The following is a 19,866-nucleotide window of genomic DNA, read 5'->3' as shown; positions in this document are numbered from 1 at the left end:
TTTTCCATGTAACTCAATCCATGTTGGGAAAAGACTGATGTAAAGTATTACTGCTCACTCAATAAACACCAAATAAATCAATAAACATTTAGTAAGCACCTACTATGTGCCAGGCACTATGCTAAGTGCTGGAGATACAAAAAGGGGCTAAAGACAAACCCTGCACTCCAGGAGCTTAAAATCTAATGGCTGAGACAACAGACAAAAAAAAATATGCAAAGCAAACACGATAAACAGGAAATAATTCACAGGTGGGAGGCACTAGAATTAAAAGAGGTTGGACAACACTCCCAACCAGATCTTCTACAATGGAATCATTTAAGTGATAAAGTGCGTGTGTTTTAAAAATCTTCCTTAAATTTGTGTTTATAATTCACAGAGGGGCTGCAAAATCAACAAAGTAGTAACTATAGTTAAGAACTTAGGTGTCTTTAAAAAAAATGATTAAACTGAGTAGAGGCTCTCAAGAAACCTGAAATGAACATCAGCCACAGATCAACTGCAATTAAGTTAGTTTGCTTATGGAATATCAAGAGTTGGCAACATATGACAATTTAACATAACACCAAACAGAAACAAAACTTCTACAAAGAGAGCTGTTTTATATGATAAACTAGCATTACAAAGGTGGGCTCCCTTCTTTCTAGACCAGAGGTACTTAACCTGTGTTATGAAACCTTTGCCAGGGGTGGGGAACTTGAGACTTCCAGGCTGCAGGTTCCCTACCCCTGCATTAGGCAATGGTAAAACCTATGGCTCCATTCTCAGACTCATGGATTTTCATACATAAAATAAATGGAAAGAAATGCTGAATTTCACTTCAGGGGTTGTGAAAAGTAAGTTATATTTTTAAAACTTTTTTTTCCATCTAAACTCATGGACCCTCTGAAATCAGTCATGGATACATGGACACATGAAAGAGGCATTTCTTCAAAAATTTTTTTAAAGTTTTGCTTTAAAAGAAGATATAACCAAAGCAAGGAACTAAAAAAAAAATCAATTTATTATGGGAAAAGATGATTATAATTCACTTTGTTGTTTTCAAAATATGTAGTCAAAAATTGTAAGAAGATTATCAGAAAAGAAAATGGGAAGAAATAAGGCAGCTAGAATGGACAAAATGAAAGGATAAAGTAGAATAGTGGCAAATACAGCATAAGTACATTTTTATGCTTTGAGTTGCAAATTACAGTCAACTTGACTAGTTTCAAAGAATTCATGTTCGTGTTACCTTCATTATTGAACTTAAATGCAATCGAAGTAAATTACATGAGTAATATTTATATTTTACAAACTTCACTTGAAGACCTCAACTACATTATGAAAAAAACATAAACTTCAAGTAGGTCTTATGTTTTAAGAGTCCTAGAAATTATTACTATTATAATTTTTGGTTCATCCTCTCGTTTTTATGGAAAGTGGGGGTGGGGGGGACCTGAAACATCCTACACTAATCAAAGCAAGTTCACAAGGAAAGGATAGCTTCTGATGCAGACAGCTGTCTGCAAGGTCAAAGGTTTCTTCCTTTGCTTTCAGTTTCTAAGACATACAGTCATGTCTGACTCTTCATGATACCAAATGGGGTTTTCTTGACAAGGGTACTGTAGTGGTTTGCCATTTCCTTCTCTAGCCCATTTCACAGATGAGGAACTGAAGCAAACAGGGTTAAGCGATTTGGCCAGGGTCACACAGCTAGTTGGTGTCTGAAGCCAGATTTGGACTCAGGAAGAGGCTTATTGATTCCAAGCCTGGTGCTCTATCCACTGTACTACCTAGCTGCTCTCTCTGTTGTTGCTGACATTTTAGTCACGTCCAACTTTCCATGACCCCATTTGGGGTTTTCTTGACAAAGATACTGGAGTGGTTTGCTACTTCTTCCCCAGCTCTTTTACAGATAAGGAAACTGAGGCAAACACGGTTAAGTGACTTGCCCAGGGTCATACACCTAGAGAGTGTCTGAGTCTGAATTTGAACTCAGGTCCTCTTACTCCAAGCCTGGCGCTCTATCCACTGTGCTACCTAGTTGCCCTCTTTATTTCCACACTGAAGCAAACCCATATAAATAATAGTAATCCACAAAGAATAGGAGTTTTCTGGCTTCACATATGTTGAACAATAAGGAATATGTGCAAAGCTGTAGCCCACAGAACAGGGTGGGTGTATAGTGAAGTAACACAGGATGATGCAGAACAAGCCTAATCACTATTCAGCGATTTCCTTCGCCTCCAGTTTTAAGGTTTCTTTTTAATTTGTCATATTCCAGTGAAGGGAAAAACTTCAAACAATTCCAAGTCTTGGCACTCAAGTCTGAGCTCCTCTATACTTTGTACTGATACCAACAAAAAGCTGCCTTTTTTTTTCAAATGTACTTTGGTTGAGAATGGGGGGAAAAATGCATACTCTTCATGTCACAATTAATCAAAAAGCCAGGAAGCACTGAAGCGGCAACCTTAGGTCCTTCATGCTTCTTAAGCAAGAATACATTAATACATTTAAAGAACCATCAGGTCCAATTGCCAAACTTCATTCTGATTCAGAAAACTCCTATCAAAAACTTGGGTCAAATTAAATTTAAAATTAAATTAAGTTAAAAATAGTGACAAAAAATAAAACATATACTAAGGAACATTTGTGCTTATTATTGGGCCAGTTTATGGAATCAATATAGGGAACTTGCCGACAGGAAAATCCTTGTCCCAGTACAGATCTGTACCTGCTTGGCAACTTACAGAGTAGCTCAGGGGCAAACAGCCAGTAGAAATCTAAAGTAGGACTTGAATCCAAATCTCCCTGACCCTGAGGCTGGTGCCTTTTATTCACTACAACAGGTTATCTCTGTACCAAAATAAACTAATTAAATATTAATATTATTAAACCATAAACTCTTGCAGAGCAACAAGATCTTAAAGGGTTCTATAGCTTACAGAAATTCTCCTTATTCTTGATAATTAGGCTCCTCTTGAACACTTTCAGTCGTGAGGTTTGGAGGGGGATAGAGAGACTGAGAGAGAGCAGTGCAATCCATTTTGGGGGGGACTAAGTCTCTCTTGCTCAGGCTAGAAATTCAATGGCCAGTTATGAACTGATACGCATTGTATTGTGAGCTCCTTGAAGGGAGGAAATATCTTTTGCATCTTTTTATCCCCAGCATTTTAGTACAGTGCCTAGCATATAACATGTGCTTAACACATGTTTAATGCTGGATTGATCGATACCACCACTGATCAGATCAGCACAGAAGTTTTGACCTGCTCTATTTCTGATCTGGGCCAGCTCTTACCTCCTTAGGCTCTTTCCTCCTGAGAGCTCACTATTTTGGTGCCAAACTGTTGTATAGACACCAATCAGCTCAAAAATATTGAGTATGAGCAATCACCAATCTTAATTTTTTTATTGTTGTTGTACAGTTGTTTCATTCATGTCCAACTCTTTGTGACCCCAATTGGGGTTTTCTTGGCAAAGATACTGGAGTGATTTTCCATTTCCTTCTCCAGTTCATTTTACAGATCAGGAAACTGAGGCAATCAGGGTTAAGTGACTTACCCAGGATCATATAGCTAGTAAGTGCCTGAGACTGGATTTGAACTCATAAAGATAGAGTCTTCCTGATTCCAAGCCTAGTGTTTTATCCATTGAGCCATCTACCTGCCCTAACCTTAACTTTAGCAGGGATTATAAGTGTTTATCACTATGTCTAGCACTAATCCATTTTCAGATATCTCTAAATTGTAGAATGTTCACTCTTTCAATAAACAGAAAGCTAGCTCCTTCTGCACACTCATCCATGCTCTGTCATAAGCTATACAGAATAAATCTAATCTCTTAAATATCTGAAGAAAACTATTATTCCTTCATTCCTTCCTTACACACCTATGTCCCCCAAATCTTTCTTTATTCATGTGAAACATCCCTAGTTACTTTGACTGTTCTACATATGACAGCTAGGTATCACAGCATAACAAGTATTGAACTCGGGAGTCAGGAAGACCTGAATTTGAATTCTGCCTGAGACATTTATTATCTTCTTGACCTGGATAAGTCATTTAACTTCTCAGCTTCAGTTTCCTTATCTTTAAAAGAACACCTACCTTACAAGGTTGTGGTTAGACCCAAATGAGATAGATTATGCCAACCTTAAAACTGTATAACAAAGAAACTTAATTTTAATGCTGTATTAATATTAAAATGTAATATTCCTTTTCCTGTCTGAACCCCTACCTTTCAGCCTAGCTCAAATGAGAAATTTCTCCCAAACCAAGCTGGCTAAGGAATGTGATCATATTCCAAGTTCCATCCAAAGCTTGGGCTGGGCCTCTTTGTTTACCCCATGAGCTTAGAAGCCAGCAAGAGCTTGTCTACACTACCAAGGATGACTCTTGGGTCCTTGTTTTCTAATCAAAGTTGGGGGTGACCTGGTCTACAAAGGGGAAACTAAGCCAGGGAAATCCTGATTGGAGTGGTTTTTCCAAAAGCCCAGATTGCTACAGGCAGTTGAGTCTCCTGACCAGGCCACTTTCCTCAGCTGCCTCTCCTCCCCTCAATGATGAAGCAATGGGGAGGAGTTGAGAACTCTTAGCCTACCTCCTAATAAATGTGCACCAATCAGGATTATCAGGAAAACAGACTGGGTTTTAAAAAGGCCTGAGATACTCACTTTTTGTCTCTGGATCACCAAGAGAGATCAATGACCTCAATTTATTGGTTACTGCTAGCCTACCTAATATATTGATTAATCATACCCAGAACTCTGTCCCTCAAAATTTTACTCACAACAATATAAATGTTAGCAATTGCTATCATTATTACATATGTTTTTGAGGCCCTATATTGGTTATCTTCTTTAATGAACATTATTTAGTTTGTCCCTATCCCTTTTGAAATACAGTACCTATAACTGAACATAACTCTCCAAGTGTGATCTGATAAGGAAGAATATAGCATGATATCTTTTCCTTCGTATCCTTTGCTTGGGACATTATGCATTTTAATTAATGCAGCCTAAGACTGACTATTTTTTTTCTTTTGGCAGTCATATCACATTACTGATTCATTGATCTGGCAGTCAACTAAAACTCCTAAATCTTTTTCACAGAAACAGCTGTTAAGCCACACCTCTTCCATCCAACATCTGAGCAATTGATTTGGTGAACCTAAGTAGCAAGTCCTCAGAGTAACGTGTACTGTTTCATCTTTTATATTTGGTCTTTTATTTCAACCCGTTGAGATCTTTTTGAACTCCATTTCTGTTATTTGGCATATGAGCTATCTATAGTCTCTCCCTTTCCGCTTTCATGTCATGCACAACTTTGATCAGCATGCTTCCTAAGTCTTGAATCATTAATAAAACAGTTTAACAGGACAGGGCCCTACGGCACGTGACTTAGAGACTCCCCTACACTTTGACCTCAATCCATGAATCAAAGATTATTCAGGTATAATTGTTCAACCAGCTACAAATTCACCTTACTGTAATACCATTTAGCCCACATTTCTTCACCTTGGCCATAAAGATTTCATGAAAACCTTGTCAAAGGCCTTGATGAAATCTGGATATGACTACAGCCAAAGGCTGGGGTGGAATGTTGGAAAGAACACAGTCAGAACACTGACTTCTAGTTCAGCATTTCTCATTTGCTTGTCATGTAAAATTGGGCATGATGAAATTCAGTTTCTTCATTTCCAAAAGGTAAAATTAAAGATTTCTCTATATAGTGTTCAAATGAGCAATATATTCTGAAATGATATCAAAATATGCATGTACCACTGGAATCTCTGACTGGCACATTGTAAACATTTAGTGAATCTTTATTATCATGTGTTTTCATGGTTAACAAACAATTAACTTCAAAGTGTCCATGGAAGGTATGGGTTTATATAGTTCCTATCTGTCTAAATTTAACAGAGATGCAGGCATCAGGCTATGGAAATGCCCAGAGAAAATACTAGAGTCAACAATGTACAAGTAACACGGTGCGGACATCTATAGAGTAAAATAGTTTTGAAGATATTCCAGCCAAGCTTAAAAGTATTTTTTAAATGGCTATGAACATTGACCAATGAGTTTGTATACTTTGTAGGCATTAGTGTATTTTTATTTATGTGTACAAGTCATTTCCCATGCCCTTGAATTAGTGATTATCTTGCCAAACTAAAATCTTTTTGGAAATAAATGGGAGTAGTATAAACCCCAAATGAACAGATAGAAAGTTACCAGCAGCTATAGCCAGATGAGAGAGATTAGTATTTTCCTCCCCATGCAACAGAGTAGCATAATTAGTTGAAATGAGAGAATTCAGGGGCAGCTAGGTGGTGCAGTGGATAGAGCACCAGCCCTGAAGTCAGGAGGACCTGAGTTCAAATCCAGACTCAGACCAAACACTTGACACTTACTAACTGTGTGACCCTGGGCAAGGCACTTAACCCCAATTGCCTTAAAAAAAATGAGAGAATTCAATGAGCTAGAATTCTATAAGATAAGAATATCAAGGGCCACAGTTAACACACTTTGATTCCAAGCATTGCTTCCAATGAACCCCAGACTTGGGAGTGTGATACCTGCCCTTTCTGAGTCATATAATAGCAAGCTTGCTTGTTGGGAAAGACTAGGAAATATAAAAGGAACTATGATTACTTCTTGCTCCTATCAACAAGTCTGTTAAATCATTCAAAATCTGTTGCATTGCTGGAAATTTTGACCCCAAGAAAATGTAATATAGGGACTACTTGCTAGTATTATGTGTTTGAAAAAATGGAGAAGGTGGATCCTTACTATTTCTTACCATTCTTACCATTACTTCAGAAAGACTACAGCCTTATGGCTGATTAACGTTTAATAAAAAGATGAACTGATCTTTAGTAAGTGGATAACTACTGGTTATCTTCTCTAAATGCAGTGTTTCATAGTCCCAGGCTTCTGATGATGTGCTGTAAATGTCTGAACTGCCAGGGTTTTCAAAGAGTAAGTAGGGGCCTAGCATAGTAGTTCCTATATATTTTCAGATAGTCCTCCTGGGACCCTTCTATCTGCCGGGCCCTCAATTGTTATACAGGGCTACTCAGGCAGCTTAGAGATGTACAATTCTATTAGATTAAAGTATTACTGACATCCTTCATATTTCCCTTGTTCCCACTGTTGACCAAAGTTGATTTCCACATATTTTAAAAATATCAGTTGATTCCTCTGAACTGCAGTCAAATGGCTTACTTATGACATTATTTGAGAATCTTTTGTGAAGATTCATGCAGCTCACATGATGTTTGTGGCCTTCAGAATACTTATTGGAAATGGCTTCTGCAATTTGCCTAGAATCTCAAAGGTGCTTTCATAGTTACTGAACTAGAAAAGCTTTTTGTGGCTTTGAATACTAAACCTCAGAAAAACCAGTATTGAAACAAATGCATTTTGTAAGGACTCTAATACAGTTAAACCCCATTACAAAATACTTTGCTGTATTATGGACTTAGTTGAACTGCAGATCTGGTACTCTCTGGGGACATAGTAGGCCTATGAGACTTATCACTAAGAAAGTCTGTCTCCTGCATCTTATCTGACTTCCCTGACAGCAGTCAAATGAAGAGGTCCTACAGTATTGGGAAACAAAACTCAGGAGATTACAGTACTCTGATGAATGCTGGGAAAGGATAAGACCACCCAAGTTCATACAAGCCAGAATTAATTACAATTTCAAGTGATGGTATCATACCTGCTGATCTCTGTGTTATCTTAAGATCCATTTCAGCCACACTGGTAGCTAAAAGTCTCTAAACTGAGAAAGTTAACATTAGTAGATAGAGCTAATACAAAAAGAACAATCTCCAGCTACAAGGCCCTTGGTTTGACTTTACTCTGCTAAGACGCCAATTTTTGATTATGCTAACATTATAGGGTTTTTAATCTAAGAATTCCTGTTTTTTTGCTTTGTTTTTTTTGTTTTTGCTTTGTTTTTTGTTTTTTTTGCACAGTCATTATCATTTTTCCTATAAGGCATATCAAGATGTTTTTAAAGATGTATTTGTGGTTTACAGAAACCATAAATCTTATACACTGGAAGAATTCAATTTTGTATTTGATATGTCTAACTTTGCAGATAAGGAGCTTACAGAAAATCAACTTCTAATTATTTACAGCAGAGGGGGAAACTGTGGCACAAATATGCCATGAAGCAAATAATCAAAAAGCAATTCTCAATTTGAGTTTATTAGAGCTATTTAGCTTTCAAAATATATTTAGGCTAATAAATCAGTTTAGATTCTCAAAGCATACAAAAAACTGATTTCAATTTACCATTTTTGTTTAGTGAAAAAAAAAAGATTAGAGCCATTTCACAAGTAATAAAACACAAGTTACCAGCAATGGGCTACACATTACCTTAGTGTTCCCTTAACCAATCCCAGGGCCATTCAGCCAATTTATCCAACTCCACTAAAGCTGTACAATAACCAAATGGGGAACCAAGTCACCAAGTATCTTTTTCTTTATCTTGTTAAATAAGATAATATATGTAAAGTGATTCACAAACCTTAAATAACTATATAAATGTATTTTATTAGTGTCATTGTCGTCATCATTATCATCATCATCAACCCTATCTACTTTTCCCCCTCCTGGAGAACCTATAATAGGATCACTAGGTTTATACATGAAAGGGACCCTAAAGATTGTCCAGTACCATCTCATCACTTTATAGATGAGGAAACCAAGACTCAGTGAAGTGATTTGTTCAAAGTCACATAGCTAGTAAGTGACAGAGCCAAGACTCCTACTCATGTATTCTAATTCTGAGTGCAGTGCTCTTTTCAATGCCCCACACTGACCTCACATGTTGTTATATGTTGTTGTTCAATATTTGTTGTATTTTCCCATTTTCTTCTATCATATACTACTCAGTTTCACTTTAGGCAAGCTTCCTCACCCTACTCCTCTTTCTTCTTCTCTCCTAATTCTTGCTCAATCACTTTAAGAATATGTTTTTTCACTTTCCCCTCAGTCTATTTGTTTTTAAGAAAGAAAAAAAAGACCCTATTTAAGGGCAAGAAGCACAAGGATAGTGCTAGCAATATACCTGTTTCAAGTAAGAGCTGATAGTTGTGAAATTTAATTAGACAAAAGAATCAATGCCATTAACCTCTAAATTCCTTGAAAGTGTCTCCAAATCTCCTTCAGATTTACTACAGAAGTCTCAATTACTTCCTCATCCTCTTCTAATTAAGCTTACTTTCCCTTAAGTACTAGTATTCAAGAAAATAAAATTTAAACTATTCCTTATCCAACTTTATTTCCTTTAGGTTTTGTTTAGCATGTGTTTTTTTTACTATGTATGTAGTATGTTTGTTTAGTATGTATATTTTCCCACTGTAGCTCAATTCAAAAGTTGTTGAATTGTTTCAGTCTTGTCCAACTCTTTCTGACCCCATTTGAGGCTTTATTGGTAAAGATACTGGAGTGGTTTGCCATTTTCTTCTCCAGCTCATTTTATAGATGAGGAACTGAGGCAAACAAGGTGAAGTGACTTGTGTCTAGTAAGTGTCTGAGGCCAGATTTGAACTTACAAAGATGAGTCTTTCTGACTTCAGAGCTGGCACTCTATCCACTGTGTCCCCAGTTCAAAAGTACAGTTCTTTAAACTAATTTACTTCAAAAGACCACTCTCTCTCTCTCTCTAATACACTCATGGAACAGACATACCATCCTATTTGAGGGTCCTAATGTTCCATTTCTCACACCTGTGGCTTTTACCCTGGAACATGCTTGGAATGTTCTTCCTCCACACTATTGAATTCTTAAAGAAGTCTTGAAGTATTTTAACTCCTCAAAGGTTAAGTGGATTTTCATGGATTGGTTTGGAAATTTCATCATCATTCTTTCTATAGAAAAATGCATTTTGGATCCTAAGTAAACAAGTTACACACAAGTAGTTCCTTGAGGGCAGGAACTATTTCATTTACGTCTTTGTATTCTTAGCATGTGACACAGAATCTGACACATAGTATAAGCTCACTAAATTCCTATTAAATTTTTGAAACTTTTAGGACACAATAAGTTTGTAGGTTGGACACTATTTTCTTAGACTCCTTAGTGTCTTTTTTGCTTGAGAGCTGACACCTTTGTTATCCTGTCTCTGTGTTACTTGTTAATAATAACCACATGAGAGAAATAAGTATCACAAAATCACAGAATCTCACAGTTGGAAGGGATGTGACAGGACATCTAGCTCCAACTTATACCTTAGCAGGAATCCTCTCCACATTATTGACAAGTAGTCACCCCACTTTTATTGGAATACTTCCAGTGATGTGGAACCCACCACAGCCTAAAGGAGCCCATCCCACTTTTAGATAGCTCTAAACTTTAAGAAATTTTTCCTTACATTGAACTTTGACCCATACCTCTGCTATTTCTACCCACTGCTCCTCTTTCTGCCATTTGGGCCCAAGTAGAATATATGATGACCACATGATATCCATAGTCTAACTTTTCAAATAACTTGCTTTCATGGTTTTCCCCATTCTCCTCCCACCCCAAATACTCAATTTTCCAAATTAAACATTCCTAATTAAACAGTTTCTTTAATCTTATATCATGTTCTACAGACTTTTGTACCATTCTGGCTAAGCCATTCTAGGTATCTTCTAGACTATCAAGTTCTTCATGAAATATGATATGTAGCACTGAACACCAAACTCCATAGAGCAGAGTACAGACAGAAATCATAACCTCTATCATTTGGGACACTATGGCTCTCTCTCTCTGTCTCTCCCCCTCTCTCCCTCCCTCCCCCCCCCTCCTCCCTCCCTCCCCCCCCCTCTCCCTCCCTCCCCCTCTCCCCCCCTCCCCCTCCCTCTCTCCCTCCCCCTCTCTCCCTCCCTCTCTCTCCCTCTCTCTCTCTCTCTCTCTCTCTCTCTCTCTCTCTCTCTCTCTCTCTCTCTCTCTCTCTCTCTCTCTCTCTCTCCCCCCTCCCTCCCTCCCTCTCTTTCTCTCTCTCTTTTTTAGAGAGAGGAAATTAGGGTTAAGTGGCTTGCCCAAGAGTCACACAGCTAGGAAGTATTATGTGTCCAGGCCGGATTTGAACTCAGGTCCTCCTGACTCCAGGGCCAGTGCTCTATCTACCACGCCACCTAGCTGCCTCGACTATGGTTCTCTTACTGGAGACTAAAAGATTACATTAGTATTTTTTTGGCAGCCATGACATATATTAATGATTCATAATGATATTAAAATCCACTAAAACTCATAGGCTTTTTTCCCCATACACATGTAGCAGGAATAACTTTTGCTATAAAATTTGCATTTAACTTGCAAAATCTCTAATTTGCATTTTCCCATAACTTAATAAAAACTTCCAATTTTATTATTGTCAATGTACTGAGTTCCCACAACTACTTTTGACTGTTTTTGAATGTTCATTTCTCAGAAATACTTGTTAAATATCTCCATTATTCATAGTGAAAATGGCTATAACAATCAGGGTTGCTGAGTATTTAAAAGATTTTTTTTTATTCTCTGCAGCAAACCTACACACAGGAGTCATGATTCAAGTGGTGAAGGCATATATAGCACTTTTATAGATTTCTTCCAGATGTATGTGAAAATTAACACTGAGGAGGAAATCATCATAATTGGTTTTGGGAGAAAGTTCTGTTGGTTGCCTGGAATGAGAAAAGTACATACCTTTATTCAGAGCTTATAACATACATTATTCTTGTTAGTGGGTATGTTAAAGCATTCAAAAGCAATATATTAGTCTACTGGGTCATTTCTTTCAACTTAAGCTTTGTTGCTATTTTCAACATCATTCCCAATCTGTAGAAATATGTAAAAGAGTGTTATATTGTACTCTTAAACCTTTGACAATCTGGCTTCTGATCTCATCACTCAACTGAAACTGTTCTCTTCAGAGTTATCAGTGATCTCTTAAATGCCAAATCTAATGACCTTTTCCCAATTCTTATACTTCTTGACTTCTCTGTAAGTTGTGACACTACTGCTTACCTTCTCTTTCTGACCATACTTTCCTCCCTGGGTTTTCATCAAAATGCTTCCTTGGTGCTCCTCCTATCTTTCTGAATGTTCCTTCATGGTTTCCTTTTCTGGGTCCTCATCCATATTACTAACTGTGAATAGACTCACAAAGTTCCATTGCGTGATCTTCTCTTTTTTCTAACACTCTTCCACTTGCTGACCTCATCAGTTCCTATAACTTAATTAACATTTCCATCTAGATGACTTCCTGATCTCTCTCTCTGTATGTGTGTGTGTGTGTGTGTGTGTGTGTGTGTGTGTATATAATATATTTTATATATATATATATATATATATATATAAAATATATTTTACATTTCCATATAGATGACTTCCTGATCTCTCTCTCTGTATGTATGTGTGTGTGTATATGTATATATATATATATATATTTTATATAGCCCAGGCTCTCTCCTAAACTCTAGTCTGAAAAAAGCAACTGCCTATTGGATATTGCAAACTGGATGCTTTATAGCTAGCTCATACTCAACATGTTCAAAAGAGAGTTATTTTATTGCCTCAAAAAGTGACCCTTCTTCCAAACTTTCCTATTCCTATCAAAGCCATCACCATCCTTTCAGTCACTCAGGTTTTCAATGTCAGTGTCACCCTCAAGTTCTTACTTTCATCTCACGTATTGTTGCCAAATCTTTTATTTCTATCTCTGCAATATTTCTCAGATACCTCACCTTTTCTTGACACATTTCACAGCAGCCACCATCCTGGGTCAGTCCTGTATCAACTTTTGCTGTGACTATTGCCACAGTCTCCTATTTGGTCTCCCTGTCTCAGTCTCTTCACATTTCATTCTATCCTCCAAAGAACCATAAAAGTCATTTTCCCTAAAGCACATACAAGTCCGATAGTGTTACCTCCCTACTAAAATGCCATTGGCTCACTCTTATTTTTAGAATCAAATATAAATTTCTCTGTTTGGCATTTAAAGCTCTTCCCAAAATCTGGTTGCATCCTACCTTACCAGTTTTCTTATACGTTTCTCCCCTGCCTCTCCTCTCCCCCCTCCCTTTCCCTCTCATGTATTCTATGATACCACCATATTGTCCAAATTGCTATTCTAGTGCTCTATTTCCCATGTCTATGCCTTTGCACTGGCACATGTCTGGAAGGCCCACCCTCCAGTCCTCTGAACTTTGTTGTCCCTTCAAGAATCAACTCAAACATCACTGCTATCAGGGGCCTTCCCTTATCTATCTCTCCTGCCCTACTATGGCTGTTAGTGCCTTCTCAGCTACGGTTACTGTGTATCTGTTTTGCATGTTTAATATATACCTACATATGTACATGTTGCTTTCCATGTTAGAACATAAGTTTCTTGAGAATAGGGACTGTTCATTTCTGTCTTTATATGCCCACTGCTTAGAACATCATAATCAGGCAGTAAGATGGTAGTACAGTGGATAGAAGGGTGGGCTTGAAGTCAGGAAGATCTAAGATGCCCACCATCCTTTCTCAGCCTCAGTATCCTTATCAGGAGGATGGGGATAATGACAGCATCTACTTTAAATGACTGTTGTCAGGATAAAAAGAGATTTTTACATACATACATACACACGTCTGTAACTTTAAAGTGCTCATATAAATGCTAGCTATTATTATTAAAACAATTCAATTGCTTGCTGATTGATAAAAATACACAGGCATATCTTTCTTCCATTAAAATGTAATGCTTAACAAGGGCAATTCAATTCATCAAATATACATGAAGTTCCTACTGTCTATATATAGCACACTCTTGTGGGCACTGGAAGAGGTATAAAGGTGTAAGATAAAATCTCTTCCTCATCTCTGAGTGTTTTCACTGGCTGTATCTTATACCTGGAATTCTCCCTCCTCGTCTCTGTCTTGTGGCTTCTTTCAAGTTTCAATTCAAATCCCATCATCTGCAAGAAGCTTTTCCAGTCCCCCTTAATGCTTCTGCCTTCCCTCTGAGATTAGCTGCAGTGTATCTTGCCTATAATCTTGTTTGCACAAAGTGGTTTGCATGTTGTCTCTCCCATTAGACTGTGAGCTCCTTGAGGAAGGGGACTGTTTTTGCCCCTTCTTTGTATCCTGAGCACTTAGCACAATTCTTGGTATGTAATAGGTGTTTCATAAATGCCTCTACTCTCATCATCTTCCTGGAGCTTACAACTTTGGTAGCACAAATAATGTTGCAGATGAGGAATTCAATGAATGCCGCTGCATGTCACCTCCATCTGAGAAATTCAGATTTCCATGTTTCCAGAGGCACATTTGAAATTCACATGTTCAATTCTTGACTCTGAGCTTAGAGGAAACACATGCACACACACGTCTTGCTTTTTGCATCCGTTAGCAGTCTCTGCATCAGGCATTATCCTCATCTGCTTTGTGCTTCATTAGTCAAGAGCTCCCAAACAGCACAGATATCACTGAAATATTCTTCTGTAGTTACCCCAAATGTCTGTTAATCCATAGTATTAGAAATGAGAGATAAATGTGTGATACAGATCTAGTGCCCTTTCTCAGCACATATTCAAAACACACTTTTTAAAGTAAGGGGCTATGCTTGTTCTGAACTGATAAAATGCCAAGTGTTGGTTTCTGCCTCCTTCTTCCCTGCCAGATGAGCTCTACAGCCCTTTTCTTCTGTAATATTTGGCAAGTTTCTCCACTGCCAAGGTAGACCAGAGTACTTAATCCATCAACAAGCAGAATATTTGTCAATCCGACATACTGACTTATCTAGACAAGTAAGGATAGCTAACAGAACAGTGAAATGAATGTAAAGAAGGGTAGAAAATTACCAACAATTCTGGTCACTAAAGAGAATCTGTGAGCCTACAAGGTTTTAGTGGACATTAAGAGAAAAAACAAAATATTGTCCAAGTCACATAAAAAGACTGTTTTTGTTTTAAAACAACTTGAAATTTGTGGTGTTTAATGTCAAACTGTCAGACTAACACATCATATTGATTAGACCTTAGGTGGCAAAGGATATGAAATACAACCCAAATTACCCATGAGAGTAGGCTCTGGAACTTGTCAATGATACTGTGGTCTACAGTCCCTTGTTTGAAAGAAAGAAGATATTTTCTTTAGCTTGTCCTTTCTATTTTCTAGCAAGGACAAGTGTTCCCAAGGCCACTTCACAGAAACAAGAGTGAGTTTCACTCCCCTCCCAGAATCCCCAAAAGCCAACGTAAATTAAAAAGTTTACACTACTGATTAAATACTCCTATCCCTATCTGCTGAGAAACACCTCAGATTTTTAACATCATCAAGCCTAAACAATATTTCTTTAATTATAATAAGGGGAAAAGAGAGAACAAAGAGAGATATTGAAGAGAGAAAAGAAATGTCAAAAGAGTCACTTACCCTTAGTTCTTCCTTTGTGCCGAAGCCATCAAGAAGCTGTTGATAATGTCTGTCTGTCATCTGTCGTAACAGGGACAGGAGGCAGGCAACAAACTCCCCCTAATTAAAAGAGAAATCATATATTACAGCAAAGCTCTCCACTCAGGAGAACCAGAAGTCGAGAAAATTTGAATTCACATCTGGCTGAAGATATTTCCCAACTGTATGACCATGGGCAAATCACTTAGCCTCACTAAGACTCAGTTTCCCCAGCTGTAAAATGGGGATAAGAATCAGACCTGCCTTCAGGGCTAAAGGATAAAATGAGACGACTTTTGTAAAGCTTTTGTAAAATAGGGCACTATATAAATGATTATAGTTTTGAAATAGTCCATATTCTCCTTAAATGTACCTTGGAAAACTTAAAAACACAAAGTACCCTAGCATGTAATACAACCTGAAGTGATATCGTAGGAATGAGCCTAGTAAATTGAAATTGAAATTTTCTTAACTAGGGGTCTGTGAATCTTTTAAAAAATATTTGATAACTGTATTTAAATTGGTTTCCTTTGTAAACTTGTGTATCTTATTTTATACATTTAAAAACATTATTCTAAGAAGGGACCCATATGCTTCAACAGCACACCAAACAGGTCCATGACACAAAAATGTTAAGAATTCCTAATCTAAATTAGGGTTTACAACCTCATAGACAGTTATTCTTTTCTCATTGTAAGGAGTAAACATCTACTTCACTTAAACCTATTGAGATTCAGAGTAAACTAAGAGTATTTGGTAAAAATAAATTTATCTCTAGGGATTCCTTCTTAAATAGCAGACTAGCCCTAGTGACAGCCTGCCTAGCCATAAGGAGTTAAAATAACGACTGGAATCATCAAAAAATGAGATATTTTCCATTAAATGAAGATTGCCACTTCCCCGTGAAGTACCAGGGTTTTAAAAAGTATTAATATTTTTATGAAAATCCTTCCAAAAATGGGTTATAAACATCTTTGCCTATTTAAATAGAAGACACAGCATAGTCAAACAATTTCTTGATAACTTCAACTCATTATAATTCTTCTTCTTCAGTGGATCTGTGATCATAATGATGTGGGTGTCCTTCCATAGGAAGAGATCACCAGTCATTCACAATTTCTTTTCCCACTTGCCTCTTGTGTATGTCTTCACACAAATACTTTAACAGAGAATCAACTCAACACATGAGAGGCCTTTCTTTTTGGTCAGTTTACATTATATGGGTACCTGTGTAACATCTGGTAATGGCAGTGGTTACACTGTGCTATAACACAATGATGGTCTCAGGGGCTAGACAGCCAGAGAGTATCAGACTTTTTGTCCCTATATGAAATGTCCCCAAACTCCTATGCTTTTTGAATTCTTGCATGAGCTTTTTATAGGTGGCCTGTGTCCTCTTTTGCTTTAAACACTGCATTTCCTGGACTGACTTCATTTCCTGACATTCTCAGTGAATCTCAGCCCCATCTCTAGCTGTACCATGTCTTTCTCTATGATTTGTTATGAACTTGTTAGCCAGAAAATCAAGTTCATAACTGTGCCCAAAGTAAGTCAATAAGGGGTTGTGACCCACAGTTTAAGAAGTGCTGAAGGGGTCTTGAGTGGAAAAAATTTAAGAAGCCCTGGTCTTGACGAGGTCCTGAAGGGCTTTCCTATGAATTCAAAACAAAAATGAATCAAAATATATGGACCTTCTTGTTTTTGCAAGTTCTCAGAAGTCTTTTTTATTATTTTTTATTCCTCCCAGTTCCCACTACTCTCCATGCCAGTACAATGGAAGTTCTTTGTGGTCAGAGATTGTTTCCCTTTTGTCTTTTTATATCTAACACCTCACATGTTGTCTTGCATCTAGTAGGTGCTTTAAAATGTTTCAATTGAATTCTTGGTTCTCATTGTGTTTGGACACTTGAGGTTGATGGGTAGGTGAATTCCAAATAACTTATCGTATCTCTTTTCTCAAAAAATAATAGATCCATCCTTTCTAAGTATGTTCATCTTGAAAGATGGTATCAAAAGCCCAAATTAGCTCTCTCCCTTTCCACCCACCATCTGCCCTCTACGGCCTTGCATTCTGTGGCACAATACCATACCAAGAATAAGGAGGTGAAATAATAACACATTCATTGTTAAAGGATTGTTTTATTGATCTGACATATTCCCAGAGAGAGAGCGAGACTGTGCAAGAGAACATATTGGTATGTGCAAATCAGCAGTCCTTTTAGAAGTACAGGGTGGTATTAGAACGTTTGTCATCCTCAGAAAAAAACTGACTGGGACCAATGGCTCTGTTTCTGTTTTTACTGATGTGGTGACCCTTTAGGACAATCTCTTTGAGGCATGTGCTCAGTCAGCCATTGAGGCAAGTATATGGTAACATAGGGTGGACCTGTTCTAAGGATGGGGGGACCTTAAGAAGCTACAGAGAGCAGACTCTGGTCTCAGGTGATTGATCTGAAGGAGGTCTGTTCTCCTGCTCTTCTTTTATATATTTTTGAAGGCAATCAATGTGTAAAGTATATGAAGCTTCAATGCCTTAAGTATGGTGTTACTCAACATGCTGTTTCTTTAGCAAAATAAATCATGGCTGATGTAAGAACTTGACAAATGAAAATTGATCTGAACTCACTCTGTATAAAATGATGGCTATGTAAGTAGGCAAATGAAAACATTTCTAATATATTTGCTGCTAATTTCAAGAGGAATGGGGCAGCTAGGTGGCACAGTGGATAGAGTGCCAGGCCTGGAGTAAGGAAGACTTATCTTCCTGAGTTCAAATCTGGCCTCAAAAATTTACTAGCCGGGTGACCCTGGGCAAGTCACTTAACCCTATTTGCCTCAATTTCCTCATCTGTAAAATGAGCTGGAGAGGGTAATCGCAAACCACTCCAAGTATCTTTGCCAAGAAAACCCCAAATGGGGTCATGAAAAGCCAGACATAACTGAAAAAATGACTTACTGTCCTTGAAGTTCTCAGACTCTACATTTACAATGGTAGCTAATGGCAACTAGGAGGCATAGATTGATATACTTGGAGTCAGGAAATCCTGAGTTGAAATCCTACCACTGATGTAGGTACACTAGCTGTGTGATCCTGGGCAATTCACCTAACCTCTGGAGATCCAGTTTCCTCATCTATAAAATGGGGATAATTGCACCTATTTCACAGGGTTGTTGTAAGGATAAAATGAGATAATATAGGTATAAGCCTTAAAGTGCTATATAAATGCTAGATATTCACAGCTGATTCAGGAATGTTATTTAACAGCTATGACTCAAAACTGCCTTTTTCTGAATATGTCTTTTGGAGAGGATGACCCCTCCTTTCAAAAACTGGTCCTTGTCATAGTAATCTCTAGGTAAGACTAGTAAGACATGGGCTAAGCAGGGCTATTCCCTGAAGACCATCTAGAAGATTCAGCTGTTATTAAACAAAATAGCTTGACTTCTAAGTGGAATAAAGAATTTATTTTTTTAAGAGTATTTTGTATTCTATTTTTTAACGTATTTTTTCTAAGTATAATTCAAGATCTTAGCTGTGGCATATGCATTTTTAGATGGCTTAAGATTTAGTTACTTTAGTGATCAGCTCTTCCTATGTACAACTGAGAAAATGAGTAGTAATAACCAATAATTTGGGGAGATCCAGAGTTCTCCCCCTTTTTCTAAAGTCCTCAATTTAAGGCTCAGCCTCTGAAGGATAGGTTTAACATTCTTCTCAAACAAGGTATTTGTATCCCACCCAAACTTACAAGGAATTTGATCTAAGGTGAAACTATGACCCATAGTCTTCTGTTCAAGCTTGGGTGGGGATATAGATTTTATTTCCTATATTTCCTCCCAAGGCTGGGGGTGATTTAGAGGTAAACGACATGATCAAAGTTACATTCCCCCAGCTCCTCATTATAATAGGTTCATTTCTCATTGTAATATTCATTCTCTCTCATTAATTGTTAACCAGTCAAAGTTGATTGCCACCCTCAGGAACACTTACTCTGCCAAGGGCACATAAACAGCCTACCACCATGACTGGTCTTTAGCATTAGAAAATATCACTAACCCATTTTATTGGTAATACTGGTAATATTCTACCATTATTAATAAAATAATTACCCCAAAATTATATATCTAAAACTTTTCAAAAGTCACAAAGTCATGTCAATTTTGACCAGCCAGGGCTCTCTCCTAAGTTCTAGGGCTGGGGACCTAAAGACAGGACATTTTTTTCATGAAATTATTTGCCCAACAAAGCTCAGTAAAGCACTCAGTCTGATGAATTCCAAGACATGGTAAAGGACATATCACTTTATTGATTTCAAATATATGCCAACTACTAATGTTCTCTTTTAAAGGTTTTCCATAATATTAAAATGACAAAGTTTATTGAATATAATAATTTAGGGCAATAGGTGATTATCAGTCAACTAGAAGAAAGTCATCTTCCATGGATCACTGAAGTAGCTATGACAAAAAAC

At 37.4% G+C, this 19,866-nt stretch overlaps 1 protein-coding gene across 4 annotated transcripts in view; it reads right to left on the bottom strand.

Annotated features, from left to right (window-relative positions):
* DOCK4 (dedicator of cytokinesis 4) overlaps positions 1-19,866 on the bottom strand; it is a 554,933-nt gene that overhangs the window by 113,702 nt on the left and 421,365 nt on the right. For all 4 annotated transcript variants that reach the window (XM_020984638.2, XM_020984640.2, XM_020984641.2 and 1 more), the window contains exon 26: positions 15,377-15,475. In XM_020984638.2, coding sequence (XP_020840297.1) covers positions 15,377-15,475 — 99 coding nt within the window. The remainder of the gene's footprint in view (positions 1-15,376; positions 15,476-19,866) is intronic.

The sequence above is a fragment of the Phascolarctos cinereus genome, unplaced genomic scaffold (genome assembly GCF_003287225.1).
Source record: "Phascolarctos cinereus isolate Bilbo 61053 unplaced genomic scaffold, phaCin_HiC Scaffold_1;HRSCAF=81, whole genome shotgun sequence".
Lineage (NCBI taxonomy): Eukaryota > Metazoa > Chordata > Mammalia > Diprotodontia > Phascolarctidae > Phascolarctos > Phascolarctos cinereus.
The sequence above is the reverse complement of the archived record's forward strand: the minus strand, read 5'-3'. Positions and strand labels throughout refer to the sequence as shown.